At 37.9% G+C, this 19,629-nt stretch overlaps 1 protein-coding gene across 1 annotated transcript; it reads left to right on the top strand.

The window, feature by feature from the left end:
- The first annotated feature begins 1,107 nt into the window (after nt 1–1,107).
- On the top strand, nt 1,108–15,501 carry LOC122066488 (probable protein phosphatase 2C 57). The gene is made up of 4 exons (XM_042630300.1): nt 1,108–1,719; nt 9,238–9,441; nt 10,022–10,233; nt 14,662–15,501. The coding sequence occupies exons 1-4, from the start codon at nt 1,573–1,575 to the stop codon at nt 15,224–15,226; spliced, it is 1,128 nt and encodes a 375-aa protein (XP_042486234.1). The 5' UTR covers nt 1,108–1,572; the 3' UTR covers nt 15,227–15,501.
- The last annotated feature ends 4,128 nt before the right edge of the window (nt 15,502–19,629 follow it).

Raw genomic sequence — 19,629 nt, 5'->3', positions numbered from 1 at the left:
TGGGTAGGAGCACGTTACCTCTTGATGAAGATGTTCATCAACGGAGGTGCATCAAATTCTTTAGGTAAGTTGTTAATCGATTCGGTTTCTATATATACGGTGTGGGTTCGGATCAGTTCACATTTATTTAGCTGAAATTAAAATTACACCATTACTAAACAGTTGCACTTTTTGAAATCACAACCATTTAGTAAACTATTTTGATTGCGTTTTATTTCATACGATTTCTAAATGGTTAGTAATCAGTCTGTTAGTTTATTTACATATTTATTAAAGTTTACTTTTGTTAATAAATGCTTCAATCTTGTGTCAAATTAAATGAAACATTGAACAAGCAATGATTTAACTACATGACTACATAATAAGAGTAAATTATTGAATAGACTGCTGAAAAATTTCTATGATCTTTAATTCATTACTAAATTAAACCATTATATTTTGTTAGAACAATAAAAAATTGAATCTTTATATGGGTTAATCAGATTGATTTTAACATTTTAAGTGGTTTGGCTTTTACGGTGTCAATTCGATTTTAAACCAATAGGTTAAACGGTTAAAATCGACCTAACCTAACCCATTTAATTAATCAGCCTTAAACTTGAAATCAAAACCAAATTATTTATTAAATGATTTTACAATTTGGATGTAAAGCGCAGCGTATTCTTTCTTTGTAATTTAATAATCATAATTAGCCTCTTTATCAGTGGCTGACAAGTGGAGACCCTCTTCTAAAGTAATCATGATTCATGGTTTAAAAACTCGTTGAAATTTACTAATTTCGTTAATTTTGAAATATTCGAAACCAAACAAGACCTGAAATCAGAATCAACATTGTTTTGCTGACATCAAAATGATCAAACGAGAAAAATAGAAAAAATATACCGTTCGAGCAAAATTGGAATAAATCGTGATTTTGAACCTTAGCCACATGCATTGCACAAGGGTAGGGTTAGTTTCGTCATTCTGATTTTTTGGCACAGATCTCAAGGACAGAAGGATCCAACGGAAGAATTCCATACGTTTAGGTCGTAGACCCAGAAGGTCTATTACAAAATAAATAAATATATAAATTATTCTGAGTTGTCTCGAATTCTCAATCCCTCGCAGAATACGAGGCTCGAAGAGAGGAACGATTGGCTGTTGCGAAACGCCAACCACGTGGGAATCGAATCACGAAAAAGGTCAAAAGATCTTTTCTCTCTCTAGTCTCTCTCTCTTCGAACTATCAAGTCTAGTCCGTGGTCCTCCTCTGGCATCTTCTGGTTCATCACCGTCATCACAGTCGTCACGATCCTCTTCCCCACTGGGCCTGAATTGATGGGTAAAGCTTGGGAAATCTGCAAACCGTTGCGTAAACACACAGTGAAGAGCTGTAACGTGTTCATCTGTTCCTGATACTATTCTTTTCTTAAAACCCTAAAAAGAAGTCCATTTCCGGATTCAATTTCCCTTTTAACTTCTTTGAATTGAGTTATCCAGGTTGTTTCTCTCTCTAGCTTCTACTTACTTAACAGAGGCATTCTCTGGAGTTAGGGTTGGTGTTTGACACACAGTGTAAATGGTCGTAAGCAAATGGAGGGAAGTGAATGTGGTGGGAAGAATGGCAGCTCGAGTGAGAGACGACCTCCGAATCCTCTCGCTGGAGCTTACAGGCAGTGTTTCAGCAGTGCTCATGTCGCGTCCCCTTGCAGGAAAACACTTGTTCGTCGCCCGTCTCTCGTAAGTCTCTTGCTGATTTTATTTTTTAAATTCCAATTACTGTGTTTTTACTCTGGTTTTCCCCCATTCTTCTACGTTCGAGAAGGAATTCTAGTTCCGAGATATGCTTGTCATATATCACAAGGGGAATTGGATGGCAATGTCTGCTATTGTCCAGAAAAGGGATGTAAGGAGCTCTGAAGATATAAAACATGGTGACGTTAATTGGAGTTCATAGTGAGTTAAAATCAAGCTAACGAAATGACGAAAATAAATTCCTTTAGTTTGCTTAGCCTGTGAGGTTCGAGTTTTGCTTGTTATTTTGTTTTATTTTTTTCAAATTTTGTGGTCGTTGTTATATTGTCATAATGTTGCATCTGCTTGGTCGTTTGGATTCTCTGTGATTGAGGAATGAGGATAGAAGTCTGGAGAATGAAAATGTAGCTCGTTGTCTCTTGCAGATTGTTTAAGTTGTGTATGGGGATTTGGTATTAAGTTTTCCTCTTTTTATGGTTTCATTCAAAGTCACTCCTTACTCGTTTCATTCGAGTTAATTTTATGTTCTACACTCCCCACCTTCGACCTTTTTATTTTTTTTGTAGTCAGAAGGGTTTGCTGAAATTCCGGTGCTTGTGGCCTGCTTCAATTTTACTCAATTTCATTTTTAGAGTTTTTGGGTTGAGCCACATTGGATTGCTTGATCCTATCAGTGGATCTGCAGTTTGTATTTCAGCTTCATTTTTAGAATCTGAGTTGAGCCTCATTGGATTGCCGGATCCTATCGGTGGATCTGCCGGTCCATATTGATCTGCATGAGAATGGACTGGGACCAACCAATTCAATCTCCTGCAATCCTAATAATATCAAAGATATTGTTAGTTTGTTATGGAAACGTATAATTTAGGTGGTAGTTACTAGGATCTACTTGATGTGCATGAAAATTTCAAATTTACTACTCAGAAATGATTGTATTTGATCTTTATGTATTTCAATTGCTGAAGTATGCTAACCAATTATTGTTTCTTGGAAAATTTCATATAGAGCTGGTGCTATAGAGCCAAGAAGATAAAAATTGCTTCTTATGGACAATTCATTTCGAGGATCTGCACACACATTACATAGTAATTTTTAATGGACTCTTTAAAGCAAATGCATTAATGCATATGATCTTTGCAGTATTGCTGAGGAGGGACATACATGCTAGTAGTAGGCTTTGCATTGTGGAGTTTTTATCATCACAGAGACAATGTCTGTTCATCTTCTTTGTTGTGATAATGGTCTTGCTGAGAAGTTGCAAGATAGCTTATACTCTCTGTCATTGAGTCAATGTGATGCAGTCTTGTTTTTCTGATCCTTTGCCTGTGGCTTCCTAATCTCCATATGATAAAGAAACTGTAGCTTACCGATAAGTTAACAAAGTAAATAATAAAAAATTGCTGATGTTTGCTCAGAAGTATGGATAAAGTTAACATAATGTTTGCAGATAGACTGAAGATTTTGTGAACTATTAATGTAGAGCTAAGTCACAAGTGACTCAACCCCAGAAATAGGATCTTAAACACAACCATATCGGACAATAATTCTCAATCTCAGTAACAGTATATGGAATAGTCATCAACAGTAATTAAACAATATGTTAAACCAACCCTAACAATCCTAAACAATACCCAACAAAGGTTTTAAGTCACCTCAACCAAAGAAGAACCAAACAGCAGCCTAAGAAGGCCGATCGCAGAGCATAAAACTGGGGTTAAAACCCAGAAATTTCAAGATAATTAGAACATACACAACCTGATTGGCCTCAAACTCCAATCGAGTTTAGGTCCTGAGGGAATAGACACTCCATATCTCAAGTCAAACTAATGGCCGGAGTTATCTCAGTTCTTGATTTCAGATCTGGAATTAGAAAGTATTGGAGAAAGACAAACCCAGTATTCGATTAACTCTAAAATAACAATACTAGGTCGCTGATTTGAATCTCCAAAGCTGGGCAGCAACTGAGGACAGATACAGGGATCGAAGGCCTAGAGGTTTCAACAGAGAAAACCCTCAACAAACTTGATTCGCAGGGGTGGGATGAAGCTTCCTTCAGTCAGCAACTATGGTTGCAGCACAGTATGAACTCTTCTGTTGAACTAATGGATCCTGAGCAGCAGATTGGAGTCTCGGTTGGTCATGGATTTGCGGGGATAAAACTCAGTTCTTGCAACAGAAATACGGTATTGATTGGGGAGAAGGAGAAGGAGAAGAAGAAGAAGAAGAAGGGGAAGAAATGATAGATAATCTCTCTCAGACTAGGGCGTCTCACCCAAAGTCTCTCACCTCATTGCAAATAACAGGTAATTTCTTGCACAAAGCAAATCCTTTTCATTAATAAAAATCATCTGGGAAGACTCTCAATGGTCCATTACATATACGGTGGCTGTAGCTAGCAGTAAAAAAAGGGAAGACAACTTCATATAAAGTCTTGAACAGCAAGAAACTAAGATTCTAGCTATTAAATAAAGCAGGAAAGAATCTAATAGCTGTATTGCAACAATAAAAGATCCTTACCAACTTGTGTTATCACACTAAAAGAAAAATCTACTCTGTAATACTGGAAATAGAAACTAAATCGGATCCTTATCCACTTGATATCTCCAATTGGGGCCCGCAAGATCTTCTAGAAACTATCCCCACACAAGGCAACAACTACTTCTGAAATACCTCCCATGCAAGCTGTCCATATGGGCCCACACCACTGTTCACGTGAACAATAACCTGAATAGTGATGTAAACAGTGTTTTGGTCCTTTTCATGCTTCGATCTACGTCAACTATCCTAGAAGTAACTATAGGGACAGCCCTCATTATCAATTCGTTCACTTCCTATTGACACTCTTTTCCAGTTATCATTGGTGGTGCTTCCAGCGAGGTGAAATGACAGTTGAGAAAAGGGTCCTATATCCTTCCTATAGCAACAGAAGGCACTGGGATGTAGTTCATGTCATTTGCATAATTCTCTGCCAGACAAGAAGGGGCAAACGTGACTAAACCTAGCAAGGATAAAATCAGAATGCATTTGAGGTAGTTTCATAAAGAATTAGTGGCTTGGAGTGCAATCATTTGCCTATTAGTTCCTATTAGCATGTTAAATGGTTAATTTAATAAGCCCTACTTAATTCTTTAGCCTGAGTCTGTGCTATAGAACTGCATCTGGATTGCTGGATCAAACCCAGTATCTTCCACCTGCAATGCACCATTCATTCTCTGAAGTGTATTGTTCTGGCTTGAATTTTAGATTGGCTCACCATTTTAATGGACTTTGTGTTAACAAGGTTCAAAATTCAAGAAATGCTTTGTGACCAAATTAATTCGGTTCAAGACAATAACGAATTGTCCTTTGAGCAGTTGTTGTCAAACCTTTTGGTACAGCAGTTTGTTTCATGTAAATGAACACATGCACAAGAAAAAGGAGCTGCCAGATTCATATTTTATTGTGGCTAGGCGGCCAAGCTGTTGCTGAAGTATTTTGTGGTTTACCTCCAGTTACATTTCTCCGTTTCAGTATTTTCCCTATTTGGACTCACTCTCTTGCTGCATGTGGCTGCATTACCCTTTCTTACTTCCATCCTTTTATGCTACAATTTATGGACATCTTCTTGCTCGTCTTTCTCTTATTTTAGGGCCTCTTTGGTAACATTTTTCTTTTTTAATTTTTGCCTATTTAATAAAACTCCTTAATGAAAATTATTCTGTACCAAAACATAAAAATGGTTTGGTAACTACTAGACAAAAATGGTTTTTTGTGAGAAATAGATTTGCTATCCCTATGTGCAAAATTGTTTTTTTGAAGAAATGTGTGAAGGGATGCCCTCTTCACCCATCTTCCTTATAACTCTTGAGCTCTACTTTCTCTATCCTGCTTGTTGCAACTCCTTTCTGTCTCATCCTCCCTCTCCCTTCTCCTCCCCCTTCTTTAGATCTGAAATCAGATCTCTAAGTATGTAATGTAGGACTAGATGTGAAAGCTCAAACTAGACCCAAACTGTAGAAATTTTTAAACCAAGAACAACCATAAATAACCAAGGTAGGACAGCAATCGACAGATCAGAATTAAAGAATAAAACAGTTCCTTGTAAATCAGAAATTTCAAACCCAGAAATTGGAGATTAGGAGATCAGACGATACACCAGATGATAGGGCTAACCAGAAGTAGGAATAGGATTGTAGCAACCCACAAACAATAATAAAACACCACAGAAACAGAAAAACTCAAACAGACCAATCGATCTCAGAAATTCAGAAATCTGTAACTGAATGATAATCAGGAAGTAAGGGCTTAAATCACCAACTTAAAGTGATTAAATTAATGAGGAACAAGGCCAGCAAACACTAAGCAATTTTCGGGACAAATCGAACCAAAATTCTGGACAGAAACTGAACCAATTAGAATCGGACAGAATAGGGAAAATGATCATAGCAATAAAACCCCAGGTCCGATTCAGTCCAAACTAGGGTCAAACCACCCTCTTACTTGGCCTAACAATCGACCAAAATTGGAGATCCATCAAGTGGCTGGTTGTCCAGATCAGTGAAGGGTCGAGTAGGAGAAATCTGGGAATTCCAGAACCTGATGCAGATTAATTACCAAAATAGGCTTGTTTTATTAGGAATAAGCTTAGGGTTGGGTTCCATACATGTTGGGCCTTTGATCCCATGTGTTTTGAGTGTAATAGACCACTTTTATGGATCTAAAAGGGGGGCTCTAACATTGAGTACGGGATTACTAGTTAGTTTCCATTTTCATTAGTTTCCTTTTTAGTTGGGCTTGATTTAATTTATATTAGTTTCCTTAGGAGTCAAGTTATTAATTGAATCAAGTCATTAGTAGTTAGTTTCCTTTTTCAACTAGTTTCTAATTTCGTTAGTTTCTAATTTCAGTTTTTAGTAACTATTGTATTAGAAGAATATTTGGTTTTCTTTTTGAGGAACCTTCTATTTTGTAATTCCCTCCCCCCATTAACATTATAAATAAAGAAGAGGAGGCTCCTAAAAGCCTAGAATGATTTTGATAAAAATAATTAATGGATGTTGCTATTGTCTTCTTCATGAAGAGTTGTTTTGTGTTTGATCAAGGCTGAAGGAATTGGTGTTTGATCCAATTGACTCTTTGTGGCGTGAAGTCCAAGAGGTCTCTTCAACTATTCTTTCTTTCTTTTCAAAGTTAATTGCAAGGTTCTTCAAACCAAGTAAGGGATCTGAACTGCTTTTGATTTCTGGTTCTGAAAATCTCAAGTTTCTCTCCTGCTGTCCCTATATTGTTCTGAAGATCCAGGCAGCCGATGGCCCTCCCCTTTTGATTGATTGTTGGGTTTATTAAGAGGGAGATTTGACCTTAATTTGGGACCAATCAGACCACGGGTTTGTCTGATCTGAGGTGTTAAATACTTCTGGCCGACTGTGTTTCTACCCAGATTTCAGATTTGGTTTGACTTACTTGCTCCTGTGGTATTTGTTTCTGATTGTGGCTTATCTAGTACCCTATACCTGCTGCTGGTTAGTCTATTTGTTTGGTGTAATCTCTGTTTCGGAAATTCCAAATTCTGGGTTTGAAAATTCTGGTTTACAAGGACTGTTTGACTCTTACTTCTGGACTGTTGTTTGCTGCCTAATTTTGGGTGATTATTGGTTGTTCTCTGGTTTATAAAATCCTGCAGTCTTGGGTCTGGTTTGGTTGTCCAAATCCATTCATACATTAGAACCAGAAATAAGAAAGTTCAGATCTATTACCTGGTTGTAGAAATGCAATATAATCTTGTAAATAACTTTGAAAAAGAAAGAAGAATACTTGAAGAAGAAGAAAACACTTGTTGCAGATCCTCCTGGGCTTCCTACCGCAAGGAGTCGAATGGATCAAACACCACTCCCTTCCATTGTGATCAAACACATAGCAGAGTCCCAACAAAGGCATAGCAACAATCTTCTTTTTTTTTTCATTCATAAATCATTCAAGGCTTAATGGGAGCCCTTTTCTTTATTTATAATAATGATGAGGGTTACATAAAATAGAAACTAACTTTAGTTTCCAAAAACTGAAATAGGAAACTAGTAAAATAAAAACTCTTCTAGTTATTAAAACTGAAAATAGAAACTAGGAAAATTAGAAGCTTACATAAAATAATAACTACTTATTTTAGAAACTAAATAAGACTGAAATTTAGAAACTAAATAATGAAACTAGTGAACCCCATCACAACCCAAGTAAAAAGGAAACTAACTAATAATCTCGTACTCAATCTTAGAGCCCTTCTTTTAGACCCAAAAAAGTGGCCCAATACACTCCAAACCACATGGACTGAAGGCCCAACACATATACAACCCAACCCTAGGCGTATTCCTAATAACACAAGCCTATTTTGGTTGTTAATCTGCATCAGTATGAAGAAAGCCCCATGTCTCTCACTTCTTCTATTGTGCTTCTCCATGGGATTTCCCGAGCTTACTTGCAACTTGGCCCGAGAAGGAGAAGAGGGGGGGGGGTGAGATTCGAACCTCCATGGTTGATCTAGATGATTTTGCGTCTTTTAGTTGTGATAGTGGCTACAACTCCTTCGGTTGTAAAGAAAAAATATGAGATTGAGTGGGATGGAAAAAGGAAACGTGAGCTTGAGAAGGAGAAGAGGGGGGGGGTGAGATTCGAACCTCCATGGTTGATCTAGATGATTTTGCGTCTCTTAGTTGTGATAGTGGCTACAGCTCCTTCGGTTGTAAAGAAAAAATATGAGATTGAGTGGGATGGAAAAAGGAAACATGAGCTTGAGTTTGGTTTGGACTTGGGAAGAAAAATAAGAAGAAGAAGAAGAAGAAGAAGAAGAGGGGGGCAACGTAGATTTCTAATCACAAAGAAAATGACCACTTTACTCCTCTATATTGGGGCTGATAAGCACATGCTCATTAAAGTTCAGCGCAAAAATGACTGAAAATCATTCTTGGCCAACACACATAAATGACTTTTGATCTCTTTGTGGTTTTTATATTTTATCAATTTTTAAAATAGAAACAAGCTCCATAAATGATACCAAATGTAACCAAAATCGTTTTTATAAACAAAAATAAAAAAATAAAAATGATACCAAAGAGGGCCTTATTTATGTTGCCACTTCACCTTTACTTCCTAGCATATGATTGATTTTCTGGTCTTCCTCCCGCTGTTCTTTGTCAATTTCTTGAGCTGGGTTTCTGGGGTTTGTCGTTTTCTGTTCTTTCAACAGCTGCTTTTTGGTTCCCTAATTCCCTATTTAGTATTGTTTTGCTTGATCAAACTAATAGTTTGGTCCAAGAGAACTGTTGCAGCATTTTTGTACTAGCATAAAGATCAAGAGTTAATTATAATTCTTTTCCTTCTATATTTGTTAAAATAATATTGTCATTAAACTTTTGCTCTTGCTGTTTTTGTGAGAAAGTCAGATAGGTGTTTTATCTTTTCGGAATTTCCTCTTTTTATTTTATTTTTATTTTTATATTTCTGTGGATTGAGGCAGTCAGCTGAGTTTTGCAGGTGAAAATGACAACATCAGATGTCTCCATTGGGCCTGCATTGGGTGAGCACTGTGAAACTGACTTCATCCCGATTGTTCGCTCTGGGGGTTGGGCTGACATTGGCTTTCGGCAGAGCATGGAGGATGCTTATATTTGTGTTGACAATTTCATGCTAAAATATGGGCTCGAGAGTTTCTGTGATGGGCCCAGTGCCTTCTATGGGGTATATCTCTAAACATCTTTTATTCAAATATATGGTAAAGATCTCTCTTGTTAGAAATCTAGTAATCAATTTTGGCTGTAAGCCGGTAAGTGTGCTCCAACTGTGTCCTATCTATACCCATGCTGAACGTGTTAGTGGATTGGACAATCATGCGAGCTTTCTCCAAGGTTGCTCCAGCTGGATGGTCTTAGCTGTCGGATGTTAAATGTTGAAAATAGGCTTTATGTTTATGGTGTAACCACACAGCATTGTTCATTAAATGTCTCCATCTGGACTTCAGATTTGCTCTATCTGAAACTTCTGTGTACCAGAGTATCTTCACCCATCTTGGGGGTTTATAACATGCCATGCTAAACGAGGAAGAGTATCCATTATGCTTTTCAGCTGAGACTGCAAGAAATTTCACTTGATGATCTGAACATTAGTAAAATAAAAAAAATAAGAAATGATTTGGTTACCACAAGAAATTAAGAAATGATTTGTGTGTGTTGAAACGGAGTAAGAATGTAGTTTGATACAGATTATATGCTGGTACCCTCTTCCAAGTCACTTTTTAATATTCTTGGTTACATTCGGTCAGGTCTTTGATGGACATGGAGGAAAGCATGCCGCTGACTTTGCTTGCAACCATTTGCCAAGGTTCATCATAGAGGATGAAGACTTCCCAAGGGAGATTGAGAGGGCTGTTGCTTCTGCATTTCTTCAAACGGATACTGCACTTGCCGAGGCTTGTTCTGTGGACAATACCCTTGGTTCTGGAACGACTGCATTGGCAGCTCTTGTTGTTGGGAGGTTAGAGCCTTTTTGCTCCAAGCAAATATTTACCCGTTTTTATATTTATCTTGTTTCATTATTTTTTGGATGATCAATACATCCTTATATGGTGGAGCTATTTGCAGTTCATTATTTTGGGTATGCTGACATTTTTTAATTTTACCATTAATAATATTTCGGATAACCAATTTGATTTTATGCCCAGAAGATCAAACAACAAAATCTATTTATTTGTTTGTGTGACTAATGGAAGTATTTAGAGAATGCAGGAAGGATCTCCATCATTGGCTTAAAAAAGCTTATGATAGAGTCCCTAGAGAGTTAATTTGGCAAGTATTAGAGAAGAAAAGAGGTTCTAGTAAATTGTGGGCATAGTTAAAGATATTAATGTAGAGCTAGGTTGACAAGTCAAACCAGGCTCACTACTGCAGGATTCTTTAGTCAAAGAACAACCATAAACCATCCAGGAAAGTGCAACAAAACTCAGACCAGAAGTGAAGATAAAAGTAAACCAGCAAGCTATCGAGCTCAACAGGCAGTATTCCTTAGGACAAATCAGTACATAGACAAATAGGACCCAACAGGGGCTGATAAGAGTCCTTTACAGTCCAACCAACATGAATTATACCACAAGAGAAGTACAGAAACCAGAGGAGACCAATAGCTTCCTGTCGATTTCAGTACTTGGCTAAAAATCCCAGTAAAAGACAAAAAGGAGAGATTTTGAATATCTCAATGACCAAGGAACAGATAGATCTCAAGCTTGGGTCAGGTGCGGCTTGCTCAGCGAGAGAGGGGTCCTGATAAACCAAAAAAGAAAGAAGAGAGCGTGTAATTAGAATTCGTCTTTTGTAACTCTGACGGAGTAAGATAGAATTCTTCCAGCTAACCCTTGATCACAAGAACTGCAGGATGGGCAGGTCAACCTGGCAAAGCGAGATTCTTCTGTCCAGCGGGATCCTCCCTAGGTGAGGGGAACCTTCGATCATATACCAGCCCAAACTAATGGCTGGTTTGGTCTGGGCAAGCTCTGAAAATAACTCACAAAGTTCTGCAATTTTCTGTGGGCAGAACTAAGAAGGAAGCTGAGTTAATACCTGTAGGAGTTTGCACAGATATACTTGAGAGAAGAAGAAAGTGATAGCTTGAAGAAGATGATCCTCTTGGGCTTCCCACCGCAAGGAGTCGTCGGATTGAACACCAACCCTTCATTGTGAGTAGACACACAACAATTGCTCACAGAGAAGCAGCAACAACAACATAGTTTTGTAGTTACTAAAACTGAAATTAGAGACTATCAAAATTGAAAGTCTAGTAGTTACTAAAACTGAAATTAGAGACTATCTAACTTAGAAACTAACTGAAATAGAAGCTATATAACTGAAATAGACGCTATATCCCATCAATCAAAATCATGGCCCTTAAGTTGGCCCTCAATTGCAGCCTACTTGCCCTGGTAGTGAATTCCTAAATACAATTGGATTACATCAAGGATCAGCTTTAGGCCCATATTTGTTTGCACTATTATAGTCTATAGATGAGGTGACTAGAGTCATTCAAGATCTGATACCTCGGTGTATGCTTTTTGTCGATGATATTGTTATGGTGGATGAAAAAAAAGCAAGGATAAATGCAAAATTGGAATTTGGAATTATGGAGATCATCCTTGGAATCAAAAGGTTTTATGATAAATAGAACTAAAACAAAGTATATGATGTGTAACTTTAGTAACAATAGGATTGAAAGTTTGGTAATTGGGAGTGAAAACTGATTATAGGGAGATATTGCAAAGTGAAAAATTTGGGTTCTTAAGTTCAATCGTAAATAAACAAGGGGACATAGAAGACGATATTGCACAAAGAATTATAATAGGGTGGATGAAGTGGATGGGTGCATTCGGATTGTTGTGTGATCGATGTATTCCTTTAAAACTTGAAGAAAAATTTTATAAGTCAGTTATACGACCATAAATGATATATGGAGCTAAATGTTGGGCAGTGAAGGAATAAATAAACAAACATTGTGTAACTGAATTGAGGATGTTAGAGATGGATGAGTGGTAAAACTCGAAAAGATAAAATAAGGAATGAAAAAATTAGAGTTAATTTAGGAGTAGCTCAAACATAGAAGTTGTGGGAAAGTGATTTGAGGTGGCATGGACACGTGCAATGGGTGCCTTTGAATGGTTCAGTATGAAGGAGTAATTTGATTAAGATTGAAGAAGCTAAAAGTGCTAGGGGTAGACTGGTAGACCTAAAATGACTGTAGGAGAAGTGGTGGGGAACGACATGTATAGCTTAGGACTAGTAACAAGTATGGCTTTGAGTAGAGCTGATTGGAAAAAAAGGATCCTTGTAGCCGACCCTATTTAGATGAGTTGAGTTTTACTGAATTATTGCAATACATACTATTTTCTGGGACCGGGTGTGGCTTGTTTGGCTCTCAGAATTTGCGTGTTGACGCTTCATCTGTCAGATTTTGTTTCTTGAAACATTCAGTTGGGCCATCCTGATTGAATGGCCTTGGCCGGGTTGGTGGCAGGCCTGTCACTGGTTTAAACGATTCAACCCATGCCCTTATGCCCCCCAATTAGGTCAGGCTGGTCCAGATTTCAAAACACTAATGAAGGTTTTCAACATGTTTCTGACCTTTTAAGTAACCTCCCCCCACCCCCCCCTACCCCCGCCCCCACACCTTACACCTTAGTAGATCTTAAAAAGGTAAAGAATTGTAGTATTAAGGTCACTTAAGTACCTATGTTCAGTGGAAAAAGTATTCAGATTTGTTGTTCTTTACAGACCATGCTACCAAATTCAGTGCAGCCATAGAATTTGCTACCTGCTGCCTATGTAGCTGGGATCATGAGATATGTCTTATAAATAGCATGTGAGGGGTCCCATTCCTGACCAAAATTTGCTAGTACTTTGGATGCAAAGATAACAAAGTCAACTCCAAGGCTCCAAGCTCTTTAGCACTGGCAAATATGGTAGATTATGTATATGCATGGCATGTGGGGATGGTTGATGTTACTACTTACTGTTGTGTCTCTGGTCAAAACCACTCTGATTTGTCAACAGTATGCCATTTGCCTATAACACTTGAAGATGTTAGGCTGGAAAATGCACCTATGAAGGTTATAAATGTTGTATGGTCTCTCTCTCTGTGTTACAAGACTTGAGATTTAACAGTAAATTTGGAGAATTTATCTCCTGAACTTTGAAATTTACGGGACTTGAGTCATAAAAAACTCTCCCAACAACTACTCATGTCCATCCTGTCTCTTGAAGATGTTAGGCTGGAAAATGCACCTATGAAGGTTATAAATGTTGTGTGGTCTCTCTCTCTCTCTCTCTTTCTGATACGAGACTTGAGATTTAACAGTAAATTTGGAGAATTTATCTCCTGAACTTTGATTATATTTCATTTCGTCCTGTGCAAGTCCAAATCTTTCATATAAAAAACTCACCTGACTACTACTCATGTCCATCCTGTCTCTATAGCATGTTATTAACGCCCTCTTAACTGATTCTTCTTACAATAACAATGCCAAAAACCCCTAATGTATTTGTCTTATAGTACTTGGAATCCACTCAGCCCTCTTCACAATGTGTAGGAAATGGTGAAGAGAAAGGGGCGTTTGCGTGTGTGGTGGGGCTGTGGGAAAAAAGAAGGGAAATGCTTGGGACTGGGGAGTTGGGAGTGCTTTCCATTATTGGGAAGGTCAAGTGTGGGTCTCGTGGTACTACATGTCAAGCTTGATTTTGGGTTTTCAGGTTTGGTGGGGATCCCACAGTTGCATAATTAAAAAGGGAAATTAAAATGGAGATGGGATCAGTTAAATGATGAAGTAACATGGTATAGAGGGTAGAATAACTTTATTAAAAAGTTAGGAGCTTTTCCGTTAAGAAGTTTTGCTTTTTGGATACAGATGAAGGATTTAAACTTTCAAGGGGGGCATTGTGAAACATAGCCTATTTTTTGTGGAAATAGGAAAAATTCCCTTGTAAGCTTAATGCGGGGATTTATTTTCAAGTTTCAATCTAATCTGAATTTTAGTGGTTTCAAGATATTAGCTCTGGCTGGGACTTTATGAGCTTACTAAGTTGTGTAAATACACATGTTGTTATTGTCTGAGCCAAGCTTTGCCTCTAGGCAAAACTTATGGAGCTAAGCTGAGCTTGAACCAATTGAGCATATGCTTTGCATGTAACATAAGCCTGAGACTGAGCCTGAGACTGAGCTTGAGCTGGGCTAGGCATGATTGTTTCGCATTTCCAGCATCAGATAAGCCAGTTGGCATCAATGGCTTGTTCCACCTATAGGTTCATCTGTAAAACATCTTATTTCCGGGTTCATGTGTTCGTTGCACTAATTTCAACATGATTGCATCCTGTCTATTTTGCTTTGTGGGTTTTCTCCAGTTTTAATGACTTGCATTTATTGTAGGTCATTGGTGGTTGCAAATGCTGGAGACTGCAGGGCGGTAGTCTCCCGTCGGGGCAAAGCAATAGAGATGTCGAGGGATCACAAGCCAGTCTGCATGAAAGAGATGAAGAGGATAGAAGCTTCAGGAGGGTATGTCTATGATGGATACCTTAATGGGCAGCTTAATGTTGCTCGTGCCCTTGGGGACTGGCACATGGAAGGAATGAAGAGCCAAGAAGGTGGGCCTCTTAGTGCTGAACCTGAGCTGATGAGCATGAACCTGACAGAGGAGGATGAATTCCTGATTATGGGTTGTGATGGGCTCTGGGATGTCTTTAGGAGCCAGAATGCGGTCGATTTTGCCAGGAGGAAGCTCCAGGACCACAATGACCCCGTCTTGTGCTGCAGAGAACTGATTGATGAGGCTTTGAAAAGGAAGAGCGGGGACAACCTAGCTGTTGTGGTGGTGTGCTTTCACTCAAAGCCTCCACCAAACCTGGTTGTGCCGCGTCCTAGGGTGCAGCGGAGCATATCTGCTGAGGGTCTGCGGGAGTTGCAGAGCTTCTTGGATAGTTTGGGTAACTAAAGTGGTGGTGGTAGGTTAATTTTCTGATCAGATGTTTTAGCAGTCAGAATTAGTCTTGAGGTAAATCATCCAACTGTATCATATGCGGCTCCAGCAGATTCTTCTTGTTTCATTTGATTCTGGTTGTCAACATTTAGTTGTCAAAAACTAACCTAGGTATTGAAGTTGTCAAGGACAACTAACCCAAAGAAGAAGCTCTTCTTGGAGATGATCTTGGAATGTATGAAACTGGAAAATTTTTGCTCTTTGTTGCCAATCCATGTTTGATTAGCTGATATGCATAATGGTTTGGCTGTTCTGTCCATATGGAGCTTGGCCGAGCTTGTGCATCTGATGAATATCTACAGAAACAACCATGCTAGATGCATACATATTCATGAAAGTTCCTGCAAATGTAGAATCCAATACAGGGTAGGTAATCTACCCAAAAGAAAAAAAAAAACTTGGTTGGTAACAATTGTCAAGCTGTGAGAGACGCAACAGCCTCAGCCTCAGCCCAGCCTAAGTCGAATGACCAAGGTTTCACTACCTAGACCTGGGCCACCAGCACAAGCAGCCCAGAGAGCCATCCAATATGGCCCAAACCCATAGCATGGGGTGACGAGATATTGTGGCATCAGTGAAAACATTAGGATGTGTTTGGTTACATAATTCATTGGAGTTTTATTTTGGATTTGGCAATGAGTCCATAGAGAGTGTTTTTGTTGAATCGTATTTATTTTAAAATTTTTCGAAAAAGTATTAGGTTACTCATCCCGATTTTCGTGATTCTTTTCAATCATCACTTAATATGGACTATTAATGTGAGGGTTAGAATTATGTGTGTTAGATATGAGTTTTGCTCTTTATCTTATTTCTTAAATGAACCACATTTAGCTTTACAAGGTGTTTCAAATGAATTAGTATTTCTAGGTAGAACCAACTCAAAAAACAACCAGACAATTAAAAAAAAAAAAAAAAAAAAGAGTATCGTGTTTTGCTAGAAAGACTTTCTAACGAATTATGTAACCAAACACATCCTTAAAGTTCCTAGAGTTGGGGATATTCACCTTCCCACCAGGGCAGGAGGGGAAACAAGAATAGAAATGTACTCATCCACAAAACTATCAAATCAATACTACCCAAAATGGATTTAGATCCTCTCCGATTCTTAATCATACAATTTTCTCTGTGCACACAACACTTGTACATTTTCAAAATCCAATGGTTGTAGAAATCTGGGGTTAAAATGGATTTGAATTTCAAAAATCTTTTACAATCATTGGGTTTTGAAAAGTACAAGTGTCATGTGCACATAGACAATTGCACATGAATTACACGATTAAGAATTAGAGAGGATCAGGATCTATCACTGCATGGGTTGTGAAGTAGATATGTTGCTCCCTTTTTTGTGGAGTTCGGAGGGTGACCCCAGTGAAGCACCCAATTAGAAAAGGACTTAATAAGCTTATGAAGGTGATTCAAATATTACACTTAGGCATCAAGGTCCTTTACCAACAAGTAAATTTTCAACTCAAGCAAATTTTAGCAAGTGGAAAAATAAAGGTTTGAAAATTCGTAACTATATGAGAGTGCATAGAAGTTGTCAGAGTATGATAGACATGCATACACTTATATGGGGATGCATGACAATATATAAGATAACTCATCAAAATAGGTCTTGAAATTTGACACGTGATTAATCCAAATCATGATTATTTTTTAAAAGAAAAAGAAGAATCAAGGTAGTAGTAGAGAGAGAAGTAGATAATCGTTTCAACTTTTTGTATGAATACTACAAGAGTCCTGCCAAATCGGGGATAAAAATCGTCTGTTTTTCTTAATCGGTGTTTTACTGTGTTTTGCTACTTGTAGAAAACGACATGTGGACGGATGAAAGTGGACGGCCAAGATTGCTTTATGGTTGAAACCAATGCAAATCTGGTTTGGGGTTGGATGAACCTACCAATTCAAGTGAACCAAACGGGATCCAGTCTCTTTGTTTGAATCAAAACAACCCTAAAAACTCCTGTTGGTTGCACGATTACCTCTCATTCTCACGGATCTCACCGTCTCTCACACCTCTCTCTGCTCACGAAGGAAGGAAAGATCCACAAAATCGCTCTCATGAAGGTCTCGCTGCTCACGAAGGAAAAATACTGGTTGTCTCTCTCGAAGGTGAAGTAACAGAGATGCCATTGAGTCGAGAACACTCTCTCTCTCTCCCTGCCCACGAAGAGAGTCGCTAGGGCTCTCGATTTTTCCTGGGTTTGAGTACTCCTCGCACACCGAAGCTCTGTCTGTTCGGTCGCAAACCTGGTTAGGGTTTTAATATAAACCATTCTCTATTATTTTTTAATCTAACCCATTCTTTGTTTGGTTTTGAATCAAATCGTTGGCAGGTAAACCCTAAACTATTGTGGCTTGTTAGGGTTAGGGTTTTTATTTGTATCTATAATATTTTTGCTACTTTGGGTGATTATACTGGTGATTATGGTTTGATTTTGAAGAATGTTAGGGTTTTGAAAACTGTTGGGTGATTGTGGCTTGGTTATATTGAAGCTATCATGCTGGAAGCATTTGCTCGACACTCTCTCTCTATCTGGTACCCTTTTCATGCTCAGATTTTAAATTTTTATCAAGCATCTAGAGGAGATTATATGGTATTGTTTTTATTTTATTCTTGTTTGTCATCTCTGTAGACAAGACTTTGTATTTGATAACAGTTATTGGTATCAGTAGTGTTTTGCATCTAATATCAGGAGTGTTTTTGTGCTATAAAATACATTCAGTTAATGAGTTGTGTCAGATATCATGCTTTGTTCTCAATCTCGGATCTTCCATTGATATCAGTATCTATGTCATGGTATCACTAAATTTTTACTAACATGATTTTTTGTGCAGGTAGGGAGTCTTTAGCTCAAATTGGTAGAGCACCTGGGGTAATACCCAGGTTATGGTGGTTCGAATCCACCAAGACTCTTCTTCAACAGTATAATTTTAATATTTCCCTTAAAGCAAATTATCATTATGTGCTCACACTGCTTGCAAAGAAGAGATGCCTTGTTTCCTGGCCAAAATCAGACTTGTGTTATGTTTCTTACCTCATTTTAAATTAATCTGTAGTGTTTGCTATTGGTTGGACTGTATCATGTAGTGAATGCTAGTTTCGATGTGCTACATGGTTTGAAGAATATTAATTTTTCTACAGATTTAATGGATCATCAATGAGTATTATAAAGCAAAACCTACTCAATCAACATTTCAAATAGTGAACCCCTATACCTCTACAGAAGTGGTCCTCCTACACTGATATCTGAAGAACCTATTTCTTTTCACTCATACTGACTCTGTTTAAATTGAAAGTTGAACAAGCCAGCACACTATAATAATGCAAATGTAACAATGTCATCTTTGCTCGCTAGCCCTCTTGACTGGGGAGTGGGTGTCTCCCTGTTTGATTTTGCGACTGCAATTATCATGAAGAAAGAATTAGAATGTTGGAGATCTCAATTTCCTAAACAGTAAAAATAAGGTACCTCGTATTTATTGAATCCATGTCCTATTGTTGAATTCATATGATCTTGGTCCCATAAATTAAGAAAAACTTTTCCTCAGTTTTGCATCTCACTACCATCACACAAGACCATTCGTTGAGTTGATAGCTCTGAAATCTTCAAATTTCAATTCGGAGGGAGGATACAGGTTTCAGTTAATTCACACTTCACAGAAGAAACTAGAAGACAAGCATTACCCATAGAATTGTATTTTGGTGGAACTGTGGAAGACAAGCATAACCTTTAAAAAGCCTTGATTCTAATCATATTTGTTGATAATGAACTATTGAATCTGGATCATTCAAAGCCCTACCCAGGAAGGTCAGGGGAGATTGGAATGGGATCATCTTGAAGACACCTAACCATGCCCTTCGAAATAAAATGTCTGCTTTATAAGATCATATGAACCCAGTTGTCCTTCAACCTCTTTAGTTTCAGTTTTGGAAAATCAGGGAAAACTAACAGCTAGCAGATAAGAGGTTCCACATTGCTCTCATAGCTTAATTTGTTGTATGAGAAACACCTTAAAAACATTATGCCATATCATTTTTTTCCTTCGGTCTTATGGTGAGCACTATTCTTTATTTTCTTGAGGAATCATGCTCCTCACATTGTTTGTTTTCCTGCTAAAAAGACTGAATCTCCAACAATGAAGACAAGTCTGATTATAAACAATATTCCAAGAATGCTGAAACACAGATTACAATAAGGAGAGTGCACAAAATCAGATTACAAACTTGAACATATCTGCACTCTCCATCTTGAAGTTGCTAAAGATGCTGAAATTCCAAGATGGAGAGTGCAGAAAATCATATTACAAAAAATATTTATTTAAGAAAAATTCTAAGAATATAATAGAAATGTTTA

This window comes from Macadamia integrifolia, unplaced genomic scaffold (assembly GCF_013358625.1).
Source record: "Macadamia integrifolia cultivar HAES 741 unplaced genomic scaffold, SCU_Mint_v3 scaffold2417, whole genome shotgun sequence".
NCBI lineage: Eukaryota > Viridiplantae > Streptophyta > Magnoliopsida > Proteales > Proteaceae > Macadamia > Macadamia integrifolia.
The sequence above is the reverse complement of the archived record's forward strand: the minus strand, read 5'-3'. Positions and strand labels throughout refer to the sequence as shown.

Bases quoted from the DNA above. Each gene is read 5' to 3' on its own strand.
- LOC122066488 (XM_042630300.1), top strand. From the start codon at position 1,573: ATGGAGGGAAGTGAATGTGGTGGGAAGAATGGCAGCTCGAGTGAGAGA. The intron at 1,720-9,237 runs GTAAGTCTCTTG...TGAGTTTTGCAG, and splicing joins TTGTTCGTCGCCCGTCTCTC to GTGAAAATGACAACATCAGA. The intron at 9,442-10,021 runs GTATATCTCTAA...ACATTCGGTCAG, and splicing joins GGCCCAGTGCCTTCTATGGG to GTCTTTGATGGACATGGAGG.